This window comes from Oreochromis aureus, linkage group 23 (genome assembly GCF_013358895.1).
Source record: "Oreochromis aureus strain Israel breed Guangdong linkage group 23, ZZ_aureus, whole genome shotgun sequence".
In the NCBI taxonomy this organism is placed as follows: domain Eukaryota; kingdom Metazoa; phylum Chordata; class Actinopteri; order Cichliformes; family Cichlidae; genus Oreochromis; species Oreochromis aureus.
In genome coordinates this window covers 15,241,113-15,268,811 of record NC_052963.1, presented here as the reverse complement: position 1 = coordinate 15,268,811, position 27,699 = coordinate 15,241,113, and the positions used below count along the sequence as shown (strand labels likewise).

General features: G+C 42.8%; 1 protein-coding gene across 2 annotated transcripts in view; it reads left to right on the top strand.

Moving 5' to 3' along the window:
- Positions 1–27,699, top strand: part of LOC116323110 (histone deacetylase 4-like) — a 90,673-nt gene that overhangs the window by 6,916 nt on the left and 56,058 nt on the right. Inside the window, exon 3 of one of the 2 annotated variants that reach the window (XM_031743369.2) lies at positions 23,761–23,829. The exons of the other annotated variant lie outside the window; for it this stretch is intronic. Within the exon in view, the coding sequence (XP_031599229.1) occupies positions 23,761–23,829 (69 nt within the window). The remainder of the gene's footprint in view (positions 1–23,760; positions 23,830–27,699) is intronic. 2 annotated transcript variants of the gene reach the window in all.

The following is a 27,699-nucleotide window of genomic DNA, read 5'->3' as shown; positions in this document are numbered from 1 at the left end:
GGTTTTCGAATGTTTTATATTCTTACATATAGTCTTCCGTGGGTGAGAAAACTGAGTTGCAGGCTGACAGGAAACGGCGTGCTTTTTGCAAAAGTGAAACCAAAACCAGAGTCTGGGTTTGTATAATGAGTTTATACATTTTACATAGAAGTTAAGATCATCACAACACAGGATGGCCTTAGCCTGGTTGCCTACGTGAGGTCAACTAAGGTGCAGAGAGCAGATGCACACTCTGTGCACGCGCAGAGACATACACACACACACACTGTTAGGGTGTAGGTGAAAGTTGACTGATGAAGCAGTAGATGCACGATGCGAGAGCTGAGCTGGCTTCACGGAAACCACCGGGAGAAGATGGAAGCCAGTGTACTTTTGTTGTGCCTTAAGCTGTCAAATAGAACATTTGTGGTTTTGAAGCTGATGTATGTGATGACGCAATGAGGGGCGTCACTAAATATACTCTGATGCATATAAAACTGTATTTTGATGTTAGGAGGATGAGATTGTGGGGCTGTCTGCTTACAGAGTCCGCTCATTCTCCCACGCGTGTCATTTCATTAAAATCATCGTCTTTACCCTTTGGACCAGTGTGATTACTTGCATTCCTCCTGTGTTTCCTTCCTATATTTTTGAACCTTAACATTTGGGGGCTTCGTCCGAGGGGAAGTGAGACAGGACGGAGAAAGGTCCGGGCGTCAGGCGCTCAGGCATTGGTCAGTGGTCAAAGTGAGTGACAAGCCGGCATATAACAAAAAGGTAGGCACCACCTGTTGATCTTATGAACCAAAGTGTGTCAAATTGGGCTGTGTAAATTGAAAGTCTACTCACTGAAACTACTGGTAGATGTCTGCTTTGATTTTGGTGAAAAGTTGAAGGTTGAAGTAATGATAATGATAAGGAAGTATAAGTGACAGTACTGAGTAATGAGAATAAAGGAATGAAAAGAAATTAAAGCAGTTGGACTGCGAAGTGAACTTTAGAATGATAGGGAATTTGGTCATTGTGTGGGTTCAAGTCCCATTGGTTATGCAACCCTTAAGAACTTTCTCGGAGGTGGCGCTCCCTGCTGGATAGAGAAATCTATCCTTCACCTAGCGATGACTAGGGATAGTTTCGGGCAACATCCGAAGAGGACTGGGGAATCTCTAAAACTGTTGAGGGTGGTCCTCAATCTTAATCCTGTGTTGGGTGTAGATTGTTGTTTCAAATTATTCTAAATTTGTCTAGGGGCGACAGCGGCGTCTGTTAAGAAGCGCATAGCCCGGACGTTGCGATCCCTCCTCGATGCGGACGCCGCGCATTGTTGACCTACCGGCGAGTAGGGTTAGCTCGGTTTGGCTTGACCGTGGGGTACAGGGCATCCTGAGATAAGCTAGGGGTTCAAGTCCCTATTCTTGCGCTTTTTGGCTACCGGTAAAGTAAGTTAGGGCTAGAAATCTGGACAGAGCAGTTCGAGTCTGGTCTGTTAAATTGGTCATAAAAAACCTGAAGGTTTGCCCGTTCGAGTCGGTTATGGAAAATTTTCGAAATTTGTAGGAGCGACAAGGCCTAAAAAAAAATCTGTGCAGTTGTAATTAATAAGACGTCTGTAATATAAAATATGAGATCTATGAGTAGGATCAATCTCTGTGTCAGTAATGCACAGCCGGATGTGCACTGATGGTGTGTGTAAATGCAAATGAGCAGCGGAGACGCGCAGAGAGGGTGGTTTCAGTTTTCGAGAGGACGGAGCGCTTTGCTAAATGCCTGTATATAAGAGGTTGGTTTTGCTTATTATGAGAGTATGAATACAGTTTGAATATATTAGTGTGGATGTATAGTAAATGACTGAATTTTGATAGATGTATATTTAAGTGAGCCATAAATGTTGGTGTGTTTTATTTTTCAGTTATGTGTGTGTGGGGAGAAGCGGGGTGTGAGACGATGAGAGGTTTCAGTTTTCTTTTTTTTTTTTTCTTTTGACTTGCTCTTTCTGATCATGGAAGGCATGTCCAAGATACTCGTATGAAAGCGTATTTTGTGTGATTTTAACTGTGTGAATGCTGTCAGTATTTGATTTGAGTGACTGCATGATTTGTCTGAGTGAGTGGAAAATGGCAGTTTGAGAGAGAAAAGGCAGTGTGTGAGACGATTACTGAATGACTAAAGAGGTTAGAACTTTTAAAGGTGTGTATGGAATAAAGGAGTGTGAAATATATTTCTTGTGTGAGGAAAAGTAGGATGTTTTAAAGTTTGAAAGTGCTTTTAATTCAAGAAATCCATGAGAGATGTTATGACAGGTTGAGTGTATTTTTCCGATTGAAAATACATAAGTATATGTACTTGGGAAGCCCAGTTAAGAGATTATTGGGTGACTGATGCTATAAAACTGACCTAAAGAATGGTCCTGTCCGTGGAGAAGTGTTAGTTGTCCTGATGTTTGGAAGAGCTCTATTTAAAAGTGTGTGTGAGAGGAAGGTGTGTGTGACTGATGATGTCAGGGGAGCACCCAGAGAAATAGACAGAGTTAAATTCTAAGAGGATGAAGCGGATGCATGTTTTAAGAAAAAGTAATAAAGTAATAAAATTATATTAATTACAGGTTTTAGAAAAGAGACAGACTGAGAGAAATAAATACATGAACTAACAATTACATTAATGAATTGAAAACGCATACGTACACAAACTGTTACATGTGAAATTATTGTTGGAAAGTTTAATAAAGAAAGCAGTTTACACTCCTTTAATTTCCAGAACCAGTGTGTCCCCTAGGTCTGATAACACCCTTGCCCAGTTGGCTCCTGTAGTAGGCGGGCATGGAAGGCTGGACAGCCCATGACGGGTAAGATCCCACCTCGAAACCCTGGGACAACCTAAGGCAAGGCGCAGTCACGATTGCTCGAACCTAAGTCCCGGAGTGACCTTGGAGTCACTGGAGGAGACGGATTTAACAGGTAAGGCCACTGGGCACAGGCGAAGGGAAATGTCATTCACAATGACCAGTGATGAGCCAAAGAGAGAAAACACACCCTGTCAAAAGGAGTTTGGAACACTGGAAAAGAAACATTTACAAGATCACAAAGATCATAAAGAAACATTTATAAGAATCACACATACAAACAGAAAATGCACTAACCTTACAGAGATAAGCTCATGAAGATTAATGAACAGATAATGATTTAAAACCTGGCTAAGAACACAAACATACGTAATTAAATCAGCCTGGTAATTTCATGAGGGTTAAAATGGTGTGAATGTTGAAGAAAATACACTTAAAACACACTTGGATAAAATAGAGTTGTGGAATAACTCAAACGAAGCTGTATGACAAGGGGAGTGAGTTATGGAAAAAAAAAAAAAAAGAAAGTGATTACTTAGGAGTGCTCTTGCACTGATTTATCAAAGTAAGTGATTAGTATAGAAAGAAAATGAAAATAATTGAATAATGTGATAAGGTTTAAACATGTATTCCTCTTGTTAAGTTGGCTGTTGAGCTGTGGGTTTATGCAAATTAGCTGGAGTGAGTGAGTGACAAAGACACTTCCTGTGTGCGTGTGTGTCGGAGGCTTTCAGTTCAAGAGAGATCGGGGCTGATGAAGAGTATTGGGAGAAATATATAATGGTAAAGTATCAGGATATTTGATTACGGTGGTCAGGTCTGTTCAGAGGGCAGATTTGGACAGGAAAGTTATAATTTAAGGATGATATGTGGTTGAAATTGGTTTTTATCTTGTGCTGGATGAACACATGGTAAAGTGAGGAAGGGTGACATTGTGCAAGCGGTCGTTGATCTTTTGACGAGGTTTTCGATGTGTTGAGCGGGTGAAATTTAAGATTGTTTCAGATTTTTGAGGCTGTTGTTTTATTTCCAGAGAGGGTGTTTAATTAAGACATGGATATGTCTGAGAGGGCCCCCAAAAATTTTTGTAGTAGTGCACTCAGGAAAAAACCTGTCAGGTGATTTTGTTTTGTACTTTGATGAGCTAATAATCAGCTCTCTTTTTCATTTTGTTCTAAGCAGGCCTGGAAGAGAGTGAGCGGACGGCGCGCTGACAAAATTACCAAAATCACGAAAATCAGGTGGGCTTTACAGAATTATAATTGATTACAATCAGAGACTGATTGGCGGCAAGTCTCTGTCTAAAGATGGATTGTATCGATTCAATCCAGTCAAAAGTATAGAGAACTATTTTTCTAAACAGGAAAACGAAATAAAGCGAATGATTGAGCTCGTTTTGCTGATGTGGAGCATCTGATGACGTGCGCGAAGGCTGCAGATCAGCAAAAATATCATGTGTGAATGCATGGGAGTGAATGTGAGTGGTTGGACCAAGGGGAAATAAATAAAGGTTGACAAACAGGAGAAGTGGAAGACTTAAATCTGGGGATGCTGATGTTCCTTTGAGTGAATTTCTGTTTTATTGATTTGGGTTAGACCATATTAATACATTATAAAATGCTAAAAGGGAAACATTGATGTAACTTAAGTTACCATTAACTGAGGTAACACATGATTAATAACTGTTTTGTTTAAGTTTATTTTGTGTCATGACACAGACTAGATCATAAAGGGAGAGTTGAGTATGAAATGTAAGGCACAGGTTTTGTTTTCAGGAAATTCCAAGGATCCAGACTTTGCATGGAGCAACGATTTTGAGGAGATTTGACATGATGATAAAATTGATTTTGTTCCTTAAACACAGGTTTTTAGGGCTGGAGCAAAACACCGGAGAGGAGAATTGCTGAGCTGTTCTGAGAAATGAAATGACTAACCTTTTTTCCTTTTGATTTGTTAAGCTTGGGTGAAGCATGTTGAGTTTTTGCCACATGAGATGTGTCAAAAAGAGAGGATTTAAGATTTAATTTGTTTAATGTGAAAGGGGTTTTACTAGGATTTTATAACGATTGGGGTTGTTTGATAATCTAGATATAGTAAAACTGAGGACTTGTTAAAAGAAAGGAGTAAAATGAACTGAATTCTGTTTAGAAGATAAATTGCTGGGGTTAATAAGAAGTTGTACACCAAACTTAAAGGGGAAATTGTGGGAATAAAGGATATGCTTTGGGGAAAAATAGTGAACATTTTATGAGTAGAAAATGTGGGATTTCTTTTTATTTTTAGGGTAGAGGAGAGCTTTTTATGAGGATGTTAAAAGTCTCGCTGACTCAAATGAATAATATTGGAGATTATATATGTAGAAATGATTTTTCATACACATTGCATTTTGTGCCTTTGACGGAGTTGTGGCTCAGAGAGTCGTCTCTTGAGGGTCATAAACTTTTGGTTAACGTTATGATTAGCCAATCTACTGTGAGAATGACCTGAGTTATTGAAGGATTACACACGCTTACAGACATATAGAGTTCATTAAGACCTGACAGTATTGATTCCAGGCAAAAGGCCTGAAATCCATTTAGCATTTAACTGAATAGGAGTTTCGTTTGTAACTAAATTGGGTAACATGAAAAAATATGGAGATAACACATGCAGTTCTAAATTAGTCCTCTTATATAAAATGCAGTTACAGGATAACAAATACTTGTTGAAGGGATCAAGTTTTTGCTTTAAACCAGGTCCAAGGGGAAAAGCTTATGTATTTTGGTTAAAACTGATAAAATATAATGACTGATAAAATATAATTAGAATGTACCATTACATTAAAAGCAGCAAAATGAAATAAAATGATAGATTCAAACAGGTTATCACCTAGGAAATGGGAGTTCAAAATACAGTTAGAGTTCAGCTTTTAGCTATGATGAAGTTTATTTAGGAGCAATTAACTATGTGTTTACATGTAATGATTAAAGTGGTTGTTTTTATCCTTTTAGTAGAATAAGCCGTTATGATGATTTCCTTGATACATTTTCTTGTGATAGGTGACTTTAGGTGAGGGAACTTGCAGCAGCAGCGACAGTTTGTGCACAGGATGTTGATGATCAGATAAGGAGCAATAGGAAGCACATGCAGAGACGTGCTTCCTTTGATCCTCTTAAAGACAACGCTTTCAGAGGTTCACAAATGCTGAGTACGGTTGAGTGAGATATAAAATAAAAGTCAAAAACCAAATACAAAATTAGGTTCATGCTTTGAGTAATATTAGCTGGAATCAGGTTTGAATAAAGTAGGGAGAGTGTTTTCTATCCTTTACAGGAGAAGATTTCCACGAGAGAGGGACCAAGGACAACCTGACTTTACCCATGGAGTGTTCTTAGGGGAGCTGGCATTTCTAGAGAGGGTCAGAGTAATGTTATAAGTGTATGGTGACCCTTTTAAGGGTCACCAAGAGAGGGAGTATCGAGAATAGAAATATTTTACTGCTATTATTTGTTGCTATTTTATAATCGTCATTACCATTTCATGTGATGTTGCATTCAGATGCATTCAGATGTTCAAATATATTGGTATTATATTAGTTTTTATTACAGGTTCAGTTATAATTTATATTACAGGGGTTATCATAATCAAATATTAACAGGTTTATTACAGGTTGTTCTAAAATTTAAAGGTTTTCGAATGTTTTATATTCTTACATATAGTCTTCCGTGGGTGAGAAAACTGAGTTGCAGGCTGACAGGAAGCGGCGTGCTTTTGCAAAAGTGAAACCAAAACCAGAGTCTGGGTTTGTATAATGAGTTTATACATTTTACATAGAAGTTAAGATCATCACAACACAGGATGGCCTTAGCCTGGTTGCCTACGTGAGGTCAACTAAGGTGCAGAGAGCAGATGCACACTCTGTGCACGCGCAGAGACATACACACACACACACACACTGTTAGGGTGTAGGTGAAAGTTGACTGATGAAGCAGTAGATGCACGATGCGAGAGCTGAGCTGGCTTCTGAGGAAACCACCGGGAGAAGATGGAAGCCAGTGTACTTTTAATTGTGCCTTAAGCTGTCAAATAGAACATTTGTGGTTTTGAAGCTGATGTATGTGATGACGCAATGAGGGGGCGTCACTAAATATACTCTGATGCATATAAAACTGTATTTTGATGTTAGGAGGATGAGATTGTGGGGCTGTCTGCTTACAGAGTCCGCTCATTCTCCCACGCGTGTCATTTCATTAAAATCATCGTCTTTACCCTTTGGACCAGTGTGATTACTTGCATTCCTCCTGTGTTTCCTTCCCTATATTTTTGAACCTTAACAATAGGCAAGAAAGCTGCCTAAGAGAGCTCAGACTGTGTCCAAGGATAAAGGTGATCACACTAAATGTGTGACTTTCAAGCCTTACTCCTCCTTGGAGTAGTGCCAACTCTGTTTTTCTCTTAGAAACTGTATTTTCATGCACATTTGCGCGTTTCAACAAATCACTGCACCTATTTCCCATTTTGCTAGCGAAACACAAAGAAACCAGAGGTGGCTCAAGACTTTTGCACAACATAAGCGAGCGCGCTGGCACCTGAGGGGTTAATAAGTGGTTGATATAATTCGGGGAAAGGTCTTTCAACGCTTTAAAAGTGGTAAGTAACAATTTCAAATCGAGTTATGGTAGCTTTAAGTTAAGGCTGTGAATGGACGTTAATGGAGTTAAACGCAGCGGTTCATATCGTTACGTTTACAGATGCCTTAAAGGGCTGATTTAGCATTGCACTTAGGAGACTTGCAAGACACTGATCCTCAACTTTTGCTCTTGAGTGTAGATTCACTTCCCAAAATATCTTTCATTAGACCCCGTCTGCTTAGCGGAGAGCAGTTGAACTCCATGAGAAAAATCAGCTTCGGTAAAGGAACTGAAAAAGTAACGCAGGCTCACAGGCTTTTTACGATCAATAGCTTCTTTTTATTTATTTATTTATTTATTGTTTTTCCTCCAAAAGTCTCTGAAATAACACACCACTCATTATTTGATGGCAGCGCGACTGTGTTAGAACGAAGCAAACAGTGATATTGAATCAATGCCCAGCTGTGAGCAGGAGCCAGGGCAGGAAGCTTCACTCTGTTCTGGGCCGATAGAAGAAGATAAACTAACCAGCTCCTGTCACAATATGAAATGGAACCCTTTTTAATTTCCCTCCGCTCCCTCTCGCATCCTCAGCGTGCTTCACCCCCCTCCGCTGGAAGCGCGCACAGGGATGCCCCCTGTTAGCTCACCTCTCGCCGACACAGAAATAGCTGCGATCCTTTGTGCGAGGCCCGGAGATTACGACTCATACCTGTTGAGCGGCTGTTTCCCGCTGTCTTGTTTGCTGGCGGGAAAGCCTTCAAGAGGAGGTGATCCCGGCCCTCGAGAGTGCTGCCAAGTGTGGGCGTCAAATTTGAGGTGTTGCTTGTCTCGTTTGAATGACAGCTTCCAGACGCACTTGTTGGATGCCGGCGCAAAGAGGGAGACAGAGAGAGAGATGGAGAGAGGCAAGCCAGGAGACATTTTAAAGGAATGTGAAAAACGGGCGACGATGCTGACCTTGCGGCACTTGTCAGGCTTCTGTTTTTTTTTTTTCCTCGTGAAAATGTGTGTGACAGCAGTATTTACAGAGTGAGGAATTTCTCCTGAGATCTCTCTGCTAATAACTGCTCTTTTTTTTTGAGAAGCAGATGCAAGAGAAGCGCCTTTAAGACTGTCTGCTGCTATCACCGTTAAGGCGACTTACTTTCATTTGGAGTTAAATTAAAACAACAGCGCCCGTGTTCTCGAGGTGAACAATGAGACTTCCAGATCCACGGCTTTGTTGTGCAGTGTGATCCAAAGCTGCCAACTTTCTTCTGCTCTGCGCTTATTTCCAATCAAGCTCTGAGTGTGTGTGTGTGTGTGTGTGTGTGTGCGCGCCCTCGTGCAGCAGCTCTGGCGAGCGCTAGCGTGCCACCCTGCTTGTATGCCATTTTTGTAATCTGTAAATGAGCTTACTAGCAAGCACTATTATTTATTTATTTTTTACCCTTCCAGGACTTACTCATTTTCTTTATCAAAGCAGCAGCGGGATTGTTAGATTAAATATCATTTATCACAAATCTCTTCCCAGAAAAATGAAATATAAAAGGCTTTCTCGGGTTTGGATTTCCAAGAACAACAACAACAACAAAAAAAAGGGGGTCAGCCCTGATAAGGCCCTTATATCAGTTTTCGTTTTTTTGTATGAATATCAGCAAACAGGCTGGAGTGTTTGCACAGGAGTGATTGCTCTGTGTGCCAGGAGCTTTAACACATTAGCCTGCAACATTTGTTTTACACTCGTGCTTAGCGGTGAGCTAACGCGCTCGGTGTGTGGTGTTAAACAGGGCGGTTGTCCCTCTAAATGTCACGCACGGGTCGATAAGAGCTCAGAGTATAGTGTCCTGCAGCGCCCACGCTGATTCAGAAATATCAGCATGATAAGTAGACGCTCAGGTCCTCGGCAGGTGTTGAGCTCTTCTCCGTGATGACTGAGGGATCCTTCGTGGTTGTGGTCACTCGGCGAGTACCCTTATCAGTTTCTGGGCTTCCGCCTAAAAAATAAAAGGAAGCAGGTCCCAATAAACTACACAAGTCAGAAAAAGAAAGGACAAAACCAAAAATTATTAATTATTAAGTAATACAGAAATGGATGAAAAAGAAAAGGGGAAAAAAAGCGGTTAGGGTGACAGGATCCTTTTCCTGTGTCCCTCTCCACTGTTACTGTCCAATAAAGGTGAAAAACAAACAAAGAAGAAGTCACATGCGTTTTCCTGCAATACATCAACCATTTGCATATAAACAGAATGACTACCTCAAAGTGAAAAATACATCCTTTATTAAAAGTATTTGCAATATTAAAACCAGCTGAGCCAAACCAGACTTTAAATCTGCTTGATGTTACCTCCAGTCTTTGATTTCTGCTGTTAGAGGTTGAAGGCGGTTGGTTGGGAGCGTGCAGAGAGGGAGGGAGAGCAAGAGACACGCTTTATTGTGGAACTGATGCGGGCTGGATGAGCTGTGAGTGAAAAGGAAGATGTTAAAAAAAGAGCAGCTGGCCTCCTCAGGTGTTGCAGTGCCGCGCTGAAGAGGGAAGGTGATGCCGCTCGTTGGCAATGATTTGTTTTCATCTTAGTCAGAATCGCGCCGGCTTTCCAGGAAAGCCTGTATTGTTTACCACTTGGCCTGCAAATGAATCACACACACACTGTCACACACACTCTCACACATGCACACAAGCATGCACTCAGGCCACTAAATGGTTACTTAGTAAGTACCAGGTGTTATTTTGTGAATGAGAGGTTTGAACTTTACATTGTTGCATGGGGGGAAAAAATTAAAAATTAACATGTTCTGCGAACGCTATCAAAAGCACGTTGACAGTGGGACATAAAGTGTGTTCAGATTAGATTTTTTACTGCTTTATTTTGCAGGGTCTGTGTGGGCGTGAGCGCCTTTTATGGCTCTGAACTTGACACAGTGCTCTTTTCCTCGAAGGCTCAGCAGTATCTAGGTTACAAGCGCCCGTTAGGTTTACGCAGCTTGGAAACGCCACAAATCGGCGAGGAAAATAACTTAATTTTAAAATAAACACTAATGAGGAGGGTCAGGAGATTGCATTGCATGGGCTGGTACCCAAGATTAGATAATTCTCTCGAGGTCTCACACATCCGCTGATTTATGTCTTAGACAAGCTAGTCGTGCTGTGGTTGCATTAAAAAAGGATTTATGGTCAGGGAATAGCAGTGATTTAGGAGTACAGTCATTCCTGTCCTTTGCTTTTTGGTATACACAAATATTGCTCACTAGGTTAAAAGTACACTTTTAAAACAGTTTTTAAGTTAAAAGCTCTCTTGTGTGCACCCAGAATATTTTTTTTTCATGTTTTCACCGATCACTGTTTATACTATGCTTATAAACATCTGGTTTGGCCGTGCAATAGACCGGCGACTTGTCCAGAGTGTACCTGACCTTTGGCCCTATAACAACTGGGATAGGCTCCCTGAATTGGATGAGCACTTAAGAAAATGGATGGGTGGTTAGATGGACTCCTGGTTTGAGCTCTGCACCACTCTGCAGAAGTGTCTGTATCTTTAATGGAGCTACTGCTGTTAATCATGAACCTTTCAGGAAGTGGTCTGCAAGTTACTGTAGAAATGCTAGAACACCTAATCTCTGGATTTCTGGTTCCACTTGTGATAAGCTCTAGAATTAATGCAACTGTGCACCAAATCTTCATCATCTTGGGGTAAACCTGTTCCTTCTTCTGACATCGTTATCACATCATCATGTTTTTGATAGAAAGGCTTCAAGTCAATAGATGTGGTTCCATTATTGGATCTTTTTGCAGATTTTGATTGTAGTAAAGCATCTTTCTGTAAGTGTCAGGGATGTCACAGCAACACGAGCCGGTTTATGGCATCCAGGCATGAAGAGAGCAGTAGCAGAGAATTTCTAGCAGCAATTCAGTGTTGCACCCAGTTAATCCACTAAAACACCAGACCTGTGCTGGCCTCTGTGCTGCATCTCTGAACGCACAGTAGGTTATGAGAGAGGCACCATGGAGTTTTTTTGCTACTTTACAGCTTTTGCCAGTAATAAAATGTGATTTGTGTCACTCATAAACAGAAAAATAGCCTGCCTTTATTTTGATTTAGTGGATGGATTATCAGCTGAACAGGTAAAACAGTATTAACTTTTAACATTTGCCTGGTTCTAAGCTTGTAAGATACGTGAGCGAAGTGAAGCTTTCGTATTAAAAAGAAAATCGTGATATTATGAAAGAGAAAAAAAGGTTTTGAACCCAACTACAGAATATTTAGTTTCGTTTGCTAATCGCTCAGTCGGTTTAGAAAAGTGCCTTCCACCTGCATTCTCTTTAATAGCCAGCAGGGGGTGATTCCTCTGGTTGCAGAAAGACATCTGGTTGTGTAGAGCTCTATGGGAAAACAACCCTCTGCTCTCTTGCTTCTGTGATCCCCACAAACACTTTCCTGATGACTCTGACTTTAGCTGGTAGTTTGAAGTTATATTGAAATAAAGATGAAGTTCAGTTAGTAAATTTTGGTCATTCGCAGCGTCAGAAAGGAGGTTTGTTAATTGCAACTCATGATGGGTGCAGGAATTTTGACACTGATACTTTTATATCTGATTTTAACTATCAGATATATCGGCTGCTGATTGTGTGTTTGTGGTTTTCCAAACGTATTTGTTACCAACACGGAGGTTGCAGTGTGCCCTCTGGTGGACAAACTATGTGACATCAACACTTCTAAAGTGAATGAAGCATGTTTGTGCTGTCTCCCCTTTGTTTTTTAATTTTCATACATCGTCCAGTAAATGAAAATTATTTGCCGATACCGATATATTTGCAAATAGCTAATAGCAGCCCATCATAACAGGTAGCGATGGTTGGGTTTTATCGTTTACTAATGAGCATTAGCCAGTGAAGTCAGATACACCCCTTCCTCGTCACAGGCAGTTTCAAAAGACCAAGATGTTGATGGTGAGGCTTTGTTGCTGATGGTTGGTCCTTTGCAGATTTTCCAGGATCTGGTTGCCTAGGTAACCCTCTAATTTGTTTACTTTCCGCTCATATGCTAATCAGCGTTATCCTCACCTTGCCTTAAGGTTGAGAAAAGTTTAACTCAGGACCCACCCAATGCATATTGGCTGTAGTTGGGCGAAGGTTTCTTTTATCTCAGTAATGATAAGTTATCCAGTGTTAATACTGTCAAAAATATTCTTATTGGCTTGTAAAGATGGTTGGCTCTCTAGTTTTAGGGGTGCTCGAGAAATTAAAATACTAAGAATATCATATTCTCACAACATTTCACACCATATAAAATGCATTATGTCCCAAGATCTAATTTTAATAGCTGAGAATTTACAGCTGCCTGACTCACATCGAAAAGAGTCAGTCGAGGTGGTTGAGGTATTTGAATCGAATGCCTTCTGGACGCATCCTAGGAGAGGTATTTTGAACATGTCCAACCAGGAAGATGCCCTAAGGCAGATCCAGTACAGTCTGGAGAGATTATAGCTCTCAGCTGCCTGTGGAGAGGAAGGTCTGAGCTTCTCTTCTGAGACGGCTTTCCAGGCACAGCTAAGCGGTAGAAGATGGATGGATGGATGGATGGATGGATGAATAGATAAAAAGCACCAAACTCCAATGAAAATATATTTTCAACATATGGAACCATGAACCAGTATCTTCAATCAAGATCTACAGTATATTGTGACTTGTATCGCCACATGTTTTTAAGACACTGTTTTTTAGTGGTGTAGTACTATGTCAGAAATGGAGAAAGATGTAAGGTTTTGGCTCTTGGGCAAGAGAGATGCAATAGTTTCTCTACATAATAAAGTTTATTTCCATACCACCACAAACGACATCATTTGTCATGATCATAAAGTTGATTCAGCATCTCTAAAACATTTTTGAGAAAAGGGGAACACTATAACCTCCACAAAAGTAGGATTTATTGCTAGGCTGTATTACATTGCATTAGTTTTAGCTTACAGACTTCATATTAGATTTATAAAGCCATTTTTACATGCAGTACTGGCTGCTGCCTTCCAGACAAGGAAGAAGGGTTAGGAAGAAGAAACAACTTCATAATCTAATTTTCTTTCGTCCCTCTTGTTCATTTGAACTTTTGAACTTAGAAGATTAATACATGTATAATTTAAAACATTTTAATATCTGAGTAGCATAACCACATCAAATCATGTGAATTTTACTGAAGCCAAGAGCTGAGATGGAAGTAAGTGCTGCAGTCCTCAGGCCCAGCTCTCTATATATCAGCCATGTTTCTGTTGAGCTTCTGTGTTTACTGAATTACTAAGATTTTAGATTACAAGAAATTTATATTATTAGTAATCACAGGAAACAGGATGAAAATAATAGATCCATGTAATATTTTCTAGCTGTGGACAGCTCATCAGCATACTACTTGCTCTCATATTTAAAAATTGCGAATTAAAGATTTCTTTGATTTCAGAATTTCAGATAGTGACAGTTTTAAATTTTGACCAATTCTGATAAAATATTGCTCAGTAGCTGCTGTATTAGGTTTTGTGGAGAATTGTCAAGGTTGAGTTGAATAGGTGTAGGCGTCGTAATGGTTAGTTTGGTTTCCATTAAATGGTTTTCATACTCTACAAGTATAAACACAGAACCAAATTTTAACAGAATTCCTGTGAATGTGGCCGAGAGGGTGGTCAGCACAAACAGGTAAAAGACAGCTATTTTAGATGCATGCAAACATTTCATAATAAAAGCCCCGTTAAGAAATGAAAGGTCTCTGACAAGTCAAATACTGGGACTTTTTAACATGGTTACAATGTTGCGTTTGTATTGTGGCAAAGCTTAACAACGTTAGCTAAAATGTTAGGTTTTTTCTTGACAAAAGTCTCAAAAAAACTCCTAATTTCTTTAGGTGCAATGATTTATTGAAACATTTCCTAACATAGATGAAAATACAGTGTATAAGGCAACAGAGTTTGCACAGTTCTAATGAGCTTGAAAGTCAATATTAGTTTTAGCCACCTTTATTCTTGCGCACAGCCTGAACCCAAAGCTAGCTTTCTTGTAATTTCTTTAGGTCATCTTCAAGAATAGTTCTCCAGTACTTCTACAATAATTCTCTCCTTCTTTGGATGTTTCTGCCTTTTGACCTGTTCTCTGCCAAGATGATGCCAAACTACTTCAATAGTGTTGATGTCCAGGCTCTGGGGAGGCCAGTCCATGGCTGACAGTGTTGCACCATGTGTATTTCTATCCAGGTTTACTTTTACTGATTTGGCAGTGGAATCATTGATGGTTCTTTTCTGTGTTCAGTTTTGACAGGATCCCCAACACCACTGACTGAAATGTAGCGCCAAACCCTTCCAGAGCATCCATTGTGATGACTTGAGATACATATTTACATTTACATGAACCAGAGATTTCAAATTTGGGTTCATCACTCCATCAGACCTGTTGCCACTTGTTGTTAGTCCAGTTCTTCTGTAATTTGACACACTTCATGCTTTTCTCTGTTTCCCTCTCTAAAGAATGGCTTGTTGACAGCCACCCTTCCACTGAAGCCATTTCTGATGAAGCTTCAGTGAACAGTAGATGGATCAGCTGAAGGTTCAGATATATCTCTCAGGTCCTGTGCCAGGTCTTTGCTAAATTTTTTCCTATTTCTTAATAGGACTTCTCTAGGTAGTTGTATGTCTTCCATTTGTCCAATTTCTTCAGATTGTTTGAGGACACTCTGCAAACTGTGCTGAGATATGGCAAGTCTTTGGGTGATAACTCTTTGGGAATCACCTTGTGTGTGCAAAATACTATTTTATACCTGTCAAACTGTGTTAAGTCTGGATTGTACTCTTTTGCAGATGAGGACAGCTGGAGAACCAGCAGTCAAATAGTTGTCCCCATTATACTTCTTTGAAGTTGAATTGAAGTCTGCTGCCTGGGCATATGCATAGTTGCTGTAATGTGAATTCTCTGCAAATGAGTCTGCACGATCACAAAAAATTAGGCAGGTCCGTGCGGACCCTTGCGCTCACTGTCCAATGCCGAAAGTTATGTCACGGGGACACAAGCAGACTTGTGGATGCAGAAAGTATAAAAACTGGTTCATCTTTGGAATTTTTCATAGATTCACAGAACTGGTTCATCCCGTGGGTTAGGTGGCTTTTCATCCTTGAATGATTCATAGGCCAGTGTTAAGTGGCTGAGAACTATTGCTCAAGAGCGCTTTGCATTTTGCTTCCCAGGAGCCAGACTCTCTTTTATCTTTTGGTGTGTTTTTTTAAATTTTTTTATGTGGGGTGGCTGAAGACTTTTGCTGTGCATAGTTCAATATAAGTTGTTCTGTCTTCTAAAAAATACCCTTTCAGTTTATTGAATGTGAAGCTGTGACACCATGAGTGCAGTGGGTATCGAATCCATTTAGAAGTGAGTCATCCTTGTTGTCCTGTAATAAATGAAAGGCAGCAGGTTAATAAGAGCAAATGTAATGCATAAACATGATTTTTCAAACATAGGGACTTCAAATAAAATTGCCTTGTGTAGCTAGAAAGAGGGATCTTCACAACGTTTAAACTGCACCACTTTGATTGTCTTAGTTTAAGAGTTCTGCTCCAGATCCTCGTCGTGTGTTTACTATCACCTTTACTATCAGGTCTGTGGGGAATTTTCGCAGGTATGCCGTGGGACCTCTGCTGACGTCAAGCATACTACAGACACACACATGCATATATCCATGGTGCAGGGTTTTCCCCCCTCATGCTGGTTGTGGTAAATCTGACTCAAGAGACCCAAACCACTGTAACTTACTGTACAGTACAAGTGTGTATCCATGCAGTTTTCACTGACATCACCTTCCCAGGGGTCCATCAGACACTTGCATCCTCAGCATTGCGACTTGTGTTGTCACTGCTTCTCCTCTCGGTCCTATCTAAAGTGCTGAAAAAATAAATCCCTAGACACGTAGCCTCATACTTTCTAGGTAATTGTTGTCGTGACCAAAAACTAATTTTGCAAGTTTATTAAGGCAGGCTTTAATAAAAAACTCAGGCTCCTGCACTGTCACACTGCTGCTGACAGTCTTGTAGTTTGCCTTATCGCACATGGCAGGGCCAGAAAGGTGATTTATTACCTTTCGTTTTACTAAAAATTAAAGCCCCCTTTGAGAACCATTTTTTGGAGTCTTTACCCTTGCCTTGACAACCACCACAGTACAGGCATGCACACAGATCTCTGGATGGCTATACGTCTATATTATGGATTTGCTTTTTATTACACCTGCCAGATACTATTATTGGGGAAGCGGCAGCATAGAGATTTAAGGAATGGGGTTGGGACTGGAAGATCGGTGGCTTGTCCCAACTAGTAAATGGAAAAAATGAATGAGAAACCTTTTTTTTCTTTCCTTCCTATTGGAAGAGAAACTGAGGAAAGCGAAGCACACATAAGTATGACAGTGTATTTCCTCACTGGTCCATCAGAGCTGCTACAGTAAAGCTGTAGTTTCCCTGTAGTTAGCTGCTGAGCTGCACTGAAATAGAGGAAGTTTAAAGTAAAGTGAAAGCCAAGTGAAAGCCACTTGCAGCAGTTGACCAAAGTTTAAAGGTGTTTCATGCATTAAATGCACATTTTCTTCTAACTCTATTTCACCCTCCTGCTTTCACTGACCTCTGTCCAGCCTCTTTCTCCAAATGCATGCAATCTCTGCTCAAATCCAGAGGTGAAAGGGTTAAAAGCTTTCACTGCAATAAAGAGGGCCCGGCTTATCCCTGAGTCTATTTTTAGAAGCGCACACACACACACATACAGAAGAGATGTGCACGTGCAAGCACGGCGGACAAACGATCATTATTTTTGGTCTCCCGTGTTGATTCTCCTCGTCGTGATTGAGCGCTTTGTTGCCGTGTGGCTAAAAATGGAGCACGGGGCGAGTGCATGTGTGACACGACCGCTGGCTCTTTTGTGCGGGCGGTCATTGTGCTAGGTGCATGAGCCTCATCGAGGGTAATTTCGAGCCTTATTGTCACGTTTGCCCACCCGTCCACTTGTGCTGACATGTTGTTTTCTGTCCCTCCGAAACCCAATTACAAAATTGTGGCAGATTGCAAAATGCACTTCAGTGGCGTGTTCCCACAAATGCCGCACCCTCTCTCTCTCTCTCTCTCTCTCCCTCCCTCGCTGAACCTGGTGAACACAGATGAGGCTGCTGCCAGCCAGACGGTTTGTCAGCGCTGTCCTCCCATGCGCCACCAACTTGGCTGAACATGAGAGTCCCATCCCAGGACAAACCCAGGGGGTTTCTTGTGCAACGTCTGACTCGCCTGGATGCAAAAGGTTGACCGTGTCCTCACCAGCATCCTGCTGCTGCACCCATGCCTGTCCTCCCTCCAAAAAAATAATAACATCTAAAACATGCTATTTATGCAGGATGATGTCTCGGTACATGAGAAAAGCTGCGGTTTTAATTGGTGGCAGGACAAAGACAGCGCAGAGCGAACATGAGCTAATGAAAGGAATGGGACGCATCTTTTGTCCCCGTGTCTTTTGTCTAGTCCCAGCCGAGAAACGGGATACACTGTGTTCTGCCAACAAGCTGTCAGCGGCAATTACGGTTTACACTGCTGCCTGGGAGCCCAATCCTTGTGCCTTTTGACATGGTGCTCCACAGTGCTTGACACGAAGCACAAATGTCTGGCCAGGGCATCAAGGAAATACTACGGTTACGCAAGAGGATCAACGCATCATCTTTGTCGGAACTTGAAGCACACGAGCGCTGAAAGAGTCGAGATGTGCATGCATAGTAGGTGCGGAGCAACTGCGAGCTCTGATGCTGTGGGTGTTTGCTGTTGTAAGGCCCAGTGAGCAAAGCTTTACGGTTGCATCACAAATCTCCTAGCAACCATCATGGCTGCCCATTAAGTAGAGAATATTAAAGATGGACGCAAGATCGCTGTCAGTTGAAATAATTTGCACTTTTCAGGTTTTGTGGGTTAATTCGGGCTAATGTCTGCTTTTCTTGTCACCAAATAAACGAATAATAGCACACGCTTTGGAAACTCTTTGCCTTCAACAGCCAGCAGGACGATGACGTGCTCGACAAACGCTGGAATCAAGTTACAGAGTTTTAACATATGTACATAACTTATTGTGAAGCTCTCACTTTTCTGCAAGGTCTCCCGTTTTTCTCGTTTTTTTTGTCTCCATAAATGTAAAGTTGAACCATATAGCTCCATACAACCATACAGCTGCTCTCAAATGATATCAAAAAAGCTTATCACTGACATTAGGAGAATCCCAGTTGATAGGGATTTGTACGGAAGAGGATTAGGGCCACTGAACAAAAGCCTGTGTTTTAGATTTTTTGTGTTTTGTTTCTCACAATTCTGAGAGAAAAGTCAAAATTCTTACCTCAGAATTCTTTGTTTTCTTTTTCAGAAAGTCAGAATTCTGAGAATAATGTCAGAGAAAAGGTAATTCTCAGAAAAAGTCAGAATTCAGAAAAAAAAGTCTGACTTGTGACTTTTTTTCTGAAAGTGTCAGAATTCTGAGAATTTTTTTTTCAGAATTCTAAATTTCTGAGAATTCAAAAACAGAAGAATACAAAGTTTTACTTCTATTTAAAATGTCTTTGTTTTTATTTTGGGGAGTAATATACAGCCCATTTTTTCAGATGCTCTAATTGTCTTCCATATTTTCATAAAGCAGCATTGACTGAATTTTTCGCTGAAGTTGATTTTTAAGTCAATTGCAGCTCTGTTTGTGTCACTTTGCCTCACTGCACAGTAGATTTAGTATGTATGTCGGGGTGAATCGAGCCATGCTGTTGTAAAACATGTTGCTGAAGTGATGAGGCCTTTGTGTTTTAAAATACCCCAAAACTTGTATTTAAATCATTCAGCATTAATGGTTCCTTCACAAATGTGAAAGTTGCTATGTGCACATGCATTACTGAACCCCTGAATGCATGCTTTTACTGACTGGTAAACGCTGAACAGGCTGCAGATTCAAACATCCTAAAATTCTGTAAGTACAGCAAGCAGCAATCCGGCAGCTGTCTTGGTTCCAACCAGGTTGTGTTATGAATGTACATTTGGCAAAGGAAGTGGCAAATATCGTTATGTAACCTTGTGGTTCCTGCGCCACAGTCGAAACAGGGAGTGTGAAAGGGCCAATTTATGGGACCGTTCTTGTACAGTTGTGTGCAGTGGCAAGATGCCCGTTGCCACAACCCTCTATTGAATGTTGTGGCATTGTTTGCTTTTGGTGCACAGTGAATTCAGGCATGCACATACTGAACATGACTTCTTCAAGTATCCAAGATTTTGACTGCTGTGGAAGTGAAATTGGCCTAGGTTATTTGCTATGATGCAAGCAAACCAGTTGGTCTTCACCGTGTGGCTTTTGTGGGTTTCTCTAAATCAGGCACGTTCTCTTAAATGTACGGCTTTTTCGAATAGGAGTTACACATTTGTGCTGATAAGTCTAGAGCTGGTCGATATATCGAGTTTTTTAAAAAATATCGATATATTTTTATACGAGATATAAGATGTGACAATATCCTTTATATCGATATAGTCTATGTTACGTTATAACTATACTTGTGGAGCCGCAAGTTTGCCTCTCTTTCATCCACTTTTGTCTTTACGCAACGTTACTCGACCTCGCCTCTCCTTCACTGAACACAACTCCCCCTCCTCCCCCATCGCTTCACGTGCAGGCAGCGACAAGATGGACACGGCAAATCTCCGTTAATGAGTTACTGCGCATCGCCCTGTGCGTGGGGCTGGACGGCGTCAACGTGTTAACGAGCTAACCACGCTAACGAGCTAGCCACGCTAACGCCATGCACGGCCTGAAATCCTTTCATTTTCTCAAAAGTTGACTGCGCGCCTTTTGTATGAATTCTGGTTGTGCTTGATGGCCGCGAACCGATTTTATGTGATACACAGCGCTCAGCAATCTGTCAAAAAATGTTTTAGTTCGACTTTGGTAAGCTACGGAGCTGCACCGCTTGATGGATTGTCGGAGCATTACGGCTACCGAGGAGCCTCGCGGAGTGATACGTACTGTGCTTCAACGTAATATTACCGTATTGTGTGTGTATAAGGACCATAAATGGCACCTGTTACGAAGCGGATTTCAAACTCCAGGCTGTCAGTCACGCAGTAGAAGTTGGGAACAGAGCAGCTGTGAAATCTGTCTATGTTATTATGCTCAGCGTCTTTTAGTTTACATTTTGACTGCACAATTGTGAGCTCTTTGTTATGCACAAAACAACATAGTTTTCTTTTATTTATAGAGCATCATTATTTAATAAATGCTCATAATTTATTTTTGAGTAGTTTTTTTCATGTACATCTATGCTGTATGTTAATAAAAGTGCCTGTGTGACATCTGGGACACAGCTTTGACTAAGAACTCTTTTTGTTCTTACTTTATGGCTATAAAAAAATATCGAGATATATATCGTATATCGCCATCCAGCTAAAAAATATCGAGATATGAATTTTGGGTCATATCGCCCAGCTCTAGATAAGTCACACGTAAACCCTTATGGTCTCGGCGGTTACACAGCAAAACAGCATTTTTGGACACGCGTCTGCAGCGTAATTACCAATTTCCAACTCATTTCTGATTTTTCTGTCAAATGTAAGATGTGTGACTGCCCTGTTTTTCCAAATCTTCCAGCTTGAAACGAAAGGTCAGATGGTTGTTTTCTGAGTGTCCGCAGGACGCAAACTTGGCCGAGGCTCACACAGGGGTCACCCATTCTCTTTTTATCGGGGTCCATGACGTCAGCCGGTGCCCTCGGGAAGCGAATCTGCGACCCAGAGGAAAAAGCCTCTTCAAGGAGAGGCGTGTTTGATTAATCGTATTGTTCCTGTCTGGTTCACCTTGCTCGCTGGAGTCACCCTGGACAGAGCAGCCAGAACGGAAGTGCGCTGAATGTAATGAGGGCCGGAGCATCCTTCCTCTCTTTCTCAGTCACTGTCTCTCTTTGTAAATGCCACAGCGGCACAGACAAACGTCTCATTCTCTTTTCTCCCGCATAACAAAGGCCTCTGTCAACATACAGTATGCTCTTGTTGCCAGGACCGGGTCAAGTTTGCCTCTTGTCTCTCCTGGGAGATGCGGTGGACAGAGCCCCTTCACCATTTTGCTCAGCTCGTTAGTCCTGCACCCCCCTCCCCACCCGTTTATATTCCCAATCACAACATGCATGTTTTTGATGTAGCTACGCTAACTTGAGTCGACTGACTCACTGCCCGAGGGTAGAAGAAGCTATTTATAGCTCCTCGTCTCCCGATTCTTACCCAGTGGGACTGAAAAGATGGAAGGATGGAGAGGAATGGAGAAAGGAAGATATGAAGGAGCTACATTGAGGTGTTGGGGGGGGGGGGGCTCTGCTGTGTAACTAGGCTACATTTAAGATTGATGGATCCTGTTGCCAAGGTATAGGGCACTGCTTTGGCGGGTTGTCGCTTCATTACGTTGCTCTCCGACTGTTGTGTGTCCCACTCTCCCTCTTCGGTGCTCCAGCACACACCTATGCTCTCTCCTCCCCACGTGAGTGTCGGGTATCAACCCTGTGGTTTGGGGCTGAAAGCTTATACGCTTTGTCTAACTAACCACAGACAACGACGCACACGCCCCCCCTTCCACCAATTCCCCACACTTAAAAGTCGGAGATGTAAAGCTCCCACCAGCAATTTGTGCAGAAGCAGGGCGTAGAATTACTCCAAGCCACAGGTGTCATGCACAGGCAGATGCGCCTCATTTCCATTGCAAAATGCAGCAGCGTGTGTGTCATTTGAATAGGCACGTCAGGGGATATCGGCTCTCACCGATGCGGACGGGTTTGTTTTTGGAGAGGAGGCTTTGACCACCTTGTAATATTTCCTCGCTCTTTACATAAAGTCTGCAGGAGTTTGGATTTGAATGTCACCTGTTTTCAAACCCGTGTGTGTGTGTCTGTGTGTGTAGATCTGTTTCAACAGGGCCAAACGTGACACTCGAGCCCACACCCAAGCCCTCACTTGTTGGGGGGGACAGGGTGGTTGAAGGTGGAGGGTTCGGGGGTACTGGTGCATCAATTCGCGTAAGGTGGCGCGAGACGAATGCACGTACATAATCAGCGCAAAACGCATCCCTCCAGCTTCAAGGCTAATTAAGAGCGTGCGTCTGTGTGTATGTGCCCATCTGGTCCAGAGAGAATTCCAGAAATAGATCACGCACAGCGAGACGCTCGCCCGTTTCCCTCTCCTTTTTCTTTCTTTTTGATTCCTCCGGAGGGATTTTACATGGGTTTTCATCTCGCGTCCAAAAGGAATAATTGCATATTTGTGCCCCTCAGATGTTTTTGAGCCTTGTGCTCAGGATTTTTAGATATAAATGTATTTATATACAGATGGCTCAGGTGCTTGTGTTTACTATAAATACACACACATATAGAGGATGGATGCAGCAGCAGTAGTCGCAGGTTTGTGTGCGGTTGCGATGCATGCACTATTTCAATTTCAGTGTTTTTTTTCTCGTTTCGTTGTTTTTTCCTCCATCTTTCCATCGCCTCATCATCCCTGCTTCCCTCTACCTCTCTCCCCTCCTTACCCCCTCCATCCCCTGATGCATCCTCCTCCTCCTCCACCACTACCCCTCTCCGTGGCTCTGCTTTTTATAGCCATGTCTTCCCAGGGCTCGGCAGCTACAAAAGCCTTTTCATGTTGCCACTATAATTACAGCCTACACACACACACACACACACACACACACACACACACAGACATGCGCACACATGCACATTTGAGGAGTGTCTTTGTGTCTGCATGCATGTGCATTGTGTGTGTGTGCCTGTGTGTGCTCCTGCATGTGCCGTTACACACAAAAGGGTGAGCTATTTTTACCTCTCTCCCTCCCTCCCTCTCCTCCTCTCCATCGCTGCCCCCACCTCCCCACCACCGCCACCACCATCCCCCTCATCCCTCTCTGCCGCCGCTGCTTGCTGCCAGCCACATTTGCTATGCTGAGCACAGGCAGCATCAGTCGAGCCCCAACTCCTCTCCTCTCCTCTCACACGCCGAACTCGCACGCCCCTCGGCGTCCCCTCAGAGCCTTTCGGAGCACCCCCACGGTCGCGCAGACCCTCCGCGCATCCACCACTCGCTCTCACTCTCTCCGGCCAATGGAACGCACTCAGGTGTCGATACGGTTGCCGCTGCACGCGCCGGCCGCAGCGCAGATGACCTGAAGCCCGCTTGTTCGCACTGTGGCTCTCTTTTTTTTCTTTTTTTTTTCTTTTAAAAAACTGCCCGATTAGGTTTGTCGCTGGAAGCTTGTCTCAATGTTGCGGACCATATTTGAAGCAGAGTGTTCTCTCTCCCCCACAGAGGGAATCCTGGGAAAGGAGCAGCCGCTCGAGGTCCTGAAGACATCGGCGCTCAACCACATCCCAACAGGTTGGACACTCTGGATGTTTGTTTGGGTGCACGTGTATGTGTGTGTGAGCTTCTATAAACCAGATCCCGCGTGTGTGTCTGTGTGTGTGTGAACAGACGTGATTTCACTATTAACCAGATCCTGTGTGACTTTGCATGCGTATTTGTTTCTCCTGGGATGTAATAAATTGTCGTGGCGTTTGTGAAGTGCCATCACGTCAGAGATTGTCACGTCTCTCCCGTGAGGAAGCACTTGGTCCGACTGAAGGTTGACGGCGTTTGACGGGGGGACAACGCTGTACTTCTCTGCGTTTTATTTACGCTGGTGTCTCAGCGTGGCGTTTGTTTTTCCTTTTTCTTGTTTTTTTTTCGCTGAATGAAAATCCAGCAGTCTGTTTGCGAGCTCACGTGAAACTGCACCAAAGCAAACTATTCCACACAGTTTCATCTCCCCCAAACAAATCACACCACCTCCTGTGAACCCCCCCCCCACCCAGAGTGTACTCAAATCGCAAAGTGTTTATTAGCAGCGTACAAGCGTGGAGAGTTCATAGCAGCGAGAGGACGGAGGAGAGATGGAGCAGCGCAGAGGGAGGCCAGAGTACAGAAGTGAAAGGGGCACAGATGGAGAGATGAGGTAATCTGGAGGAGAAATGAGTCTGAGGTAATATATGCATAATGCATTATCTAATTCAGTAATGAGGGCGCTTCTAATGCTTCTAACACAGAGAACAATTTGTATGGTCGTGGTTGAAAAAATAGTTACAAAAGAAAACAAAAATGGCAAAAGGCTGATTCATAAATTTCCTCCCCGTGCTGCTCTTTCCACGGCTCTCCCGGAGCAGCGATGAAGAAGTGCTGTAAGCTCGGACAGCCTGTTGCTTCAGGGGAACAAACAGCAAAGTTTCATCTTTGGTTTGACCCTAAGCGTCTTGCTCTTTCACAGGCTTCACGCGCTCCCTCTGTTGGGGTTGTTTTCTGCGCGCCTTCCGGCTGCACTGATAAAATATTGAAATCTGCCGGAATGACTTCATCAGATATTCTCAAAATCTGTTGTCTTGGATACAGAGTGGCTCGGGGCCCTTCGCTTTGGTGTGACCCCGGACCGTTTGGTTCTTTCTCCTGAGAAGCGAGAGCTTTGGAAAATCTTAACATCTACAGTCGCTGCATCATTAAAGCCCTGGCCGCTTTTGTCATGTGATCCTAATGTAACCAGATGCTGGTGGTTGCATCTTAGCACACTTTGAGTGCAAAGCTCTGGTCGATGCACCTGGACGCAGCTACGTGGGTCCATTTTTAACCAGCGTTGAGTTTATGTTTTTTTAACCGAATAAATTGCGTTTCCAGCAAACCTGCAGAAGCTCAAAGTAGAGATGTCGTAATTTAGCCGCAGACTCTGGTGCCAGCTTCTTGTTTGTTAGGATGCTGACATGTCTTATGTAATACTAAACCGACTGCTTGGAGATTTTGAAGTGGTAGTTAGACATATCAGGCACGTTTGAAAAGTGGAATTTTTAAAAAAAGTGGCACTGCTTTGAGACATTTTCTAGTCCAAGGAATAAATTGAAAAAAAAAAAAAAATAGTTGGCAGATCACTCGATCAAAAAAATGCCATAGTTGCACGGCGTTAGCAACTAGGCCTCAAAGTCGAGCTCAGCCATAGTCGCGTCAGACCAGCTGGTAGTGTGCTGCGTTCTGTTTGGTCAATTTCATGTGAGGTAGACTTTCTAAGTAGCTTCACCCTGCCCTTAGCTGCTGGGGATCTACAAGCTGCTTTGCAACCCGCCTCGCCCCTTTTGTTGGACCCCAGCTCCTCCATTCATTACTTTTTTTATTTTGCTACTGATTTGTGTTTAATAGTTCTGCTCCTCTCAACCTCTGGCTTTCCATGTCTGCAGATTGAAGAGGAGGCGTTAAAACATAAATAAATAAATAAACTAATGCAAATGCAAATGGCCGTCTTACTGTTTTACTGCTTTGCTGTCACTTTAAATTGAATGTAGCATTAGAAGTATGAGAGAACAAATGTTTTCTTGATCAGAAATATGAACAAATCAGTTGAACAAATAAAGAGTCATCAGCTGAAGCACTGAACTGTTTGTGCAGTCTGTGTGGAACAAGGAAAACTTATACATTTGACACCCCCTCCCCCTCCTCCCCCTGCAGAAGTAGATGTGGTTCAAAGCGCGCTCACCTCTCACTGATAGTGCACACCTACTCTACTGAACGCAGCTTTGCGTTAAAGCCCTCACCATCCTTTATTTGTGCGTCATCCCAGATAGCGAGGTCTGACACGCTTAATTTAAAGCCTGGTCGCAAAGCCACGATGGACTTCTGCACGTACTGCGCCTCGGCTTCACACGTCGCCCCGCTCTAGATCTCACATGTTGTGTCTCTGCCGTCTCCTTCCTGTTAGCCCGCGGTGCCGCAGACCGCTCTGTGATGTCATTGAGACAGCGACAAGTCGGGACTTGCGTTCAGAAGAACAGGACTCGCTGCACCTCGACACGTTCCCCAGCACCACGCCTTACCTGTTCCCTTTCACTACTTTGTCCGAGGTCTGTTTGTGGTGTTTGTGGGGGGTTTTTTAGGAGGTCGCCGGGCCATTTCAGAGCCAGTCTTGCTCTGATAGCTCTCATTGATAGAAAAACTAAAAGAGATGTTCACGCAGCCCGCTCTCAGAGGCCGATAAAGTGACTGCAGCTATTTTCATTATCATCAACAGATGTGCTACTTGTTGCCTCTCGTCGCACCCTGCTGCTAAACTCACCGTGAAACCTGTTCTTTGTCTCTTTGCACGGCGCCAGAAAAAAAAAAAAGGAGAGACCTCAGTCACATTTTACCGAAGCTTCTCTAAACAGCTCTGCTCGGCTCTCAGTATGACATCTATTAAGCCTAACGAGTGTGGAGCTCAGCGAGTCAGACCGTGGGATATACGCTGTGCTATCCGAGTCTCAAATCAGAGACGCCAGCCCTCTGCATTGTCTGGTATAAATAGATCCGCAATTGGAGCCAGAAGAGTTGTGGAGTGCGCCCGAGGGGTTGTAAACAGATTGTGATTTGTTGCGGAGAGATGGAGGGAAGAAAGGTGGGGAGGAGGGAGGGAGGGAGGGAGCTGCCGAGCGAGGAAGGACACAAAACAGGGCTGCAGGATAGGGGACATAGGGATGGAGGGTAGAGGAACCTGCTGACAGGGAACGTGGCAAAGGAGGACAAAGTTGTTAGATGAAGGAGGGAAAAATGTTTAGGTTATGTGCTGTCAGCGAGGTTGTCCTTGATGCTCAGAGATCTTCTGTGGTAAACTTCAAGGAAGAAAAAGGGAACAGAGATTTGGGGCCTCAGCTGCCTTTGTCTTTCCTCTCTGAAGCCTGAGCTGATCCAAGATCCAAGAGGAAACAAACTGGAACTGAGCTGGAGTCCTCGCTCCTGTCAAGCCTGATTCAGGTACAGCTGCGCAAGAAGCCTGGAAGTCCCTGCGGTCTCGCAGAGACAGCACGTTTGTTAGTGTTTTGGTTTTGGTGGAAGTGCCCTCATATTATCTTCTATCTGGCCAACATCAGTAAACTGAGGTACGTGTTTGACGTCAGTGCTTGTACACAGAGATGTGCCGATATGAGAGTTTATCTTTTTCTTTTTTTAAGAAGCAGGTCGGTCTCAAAGGGTTTTCATTGACCGTGAATGTTTTTGCTTTGTTTTGTTTTTGTTTTTTTTAAGTATGCCCCTCCTGTGCTCGTGCTTAGTTAAGCTCACGTCACGTGTGTTTTGACATGTAAAGGCGAGTCTGCCTTGATATTCATTCAAGCAAAATAAGATTGTGAATAAACATCTACTGTATGCAGTTTATTGACCTTGACCAATGCAAATTCACATAAGAAAGCATCCACAGTAAAG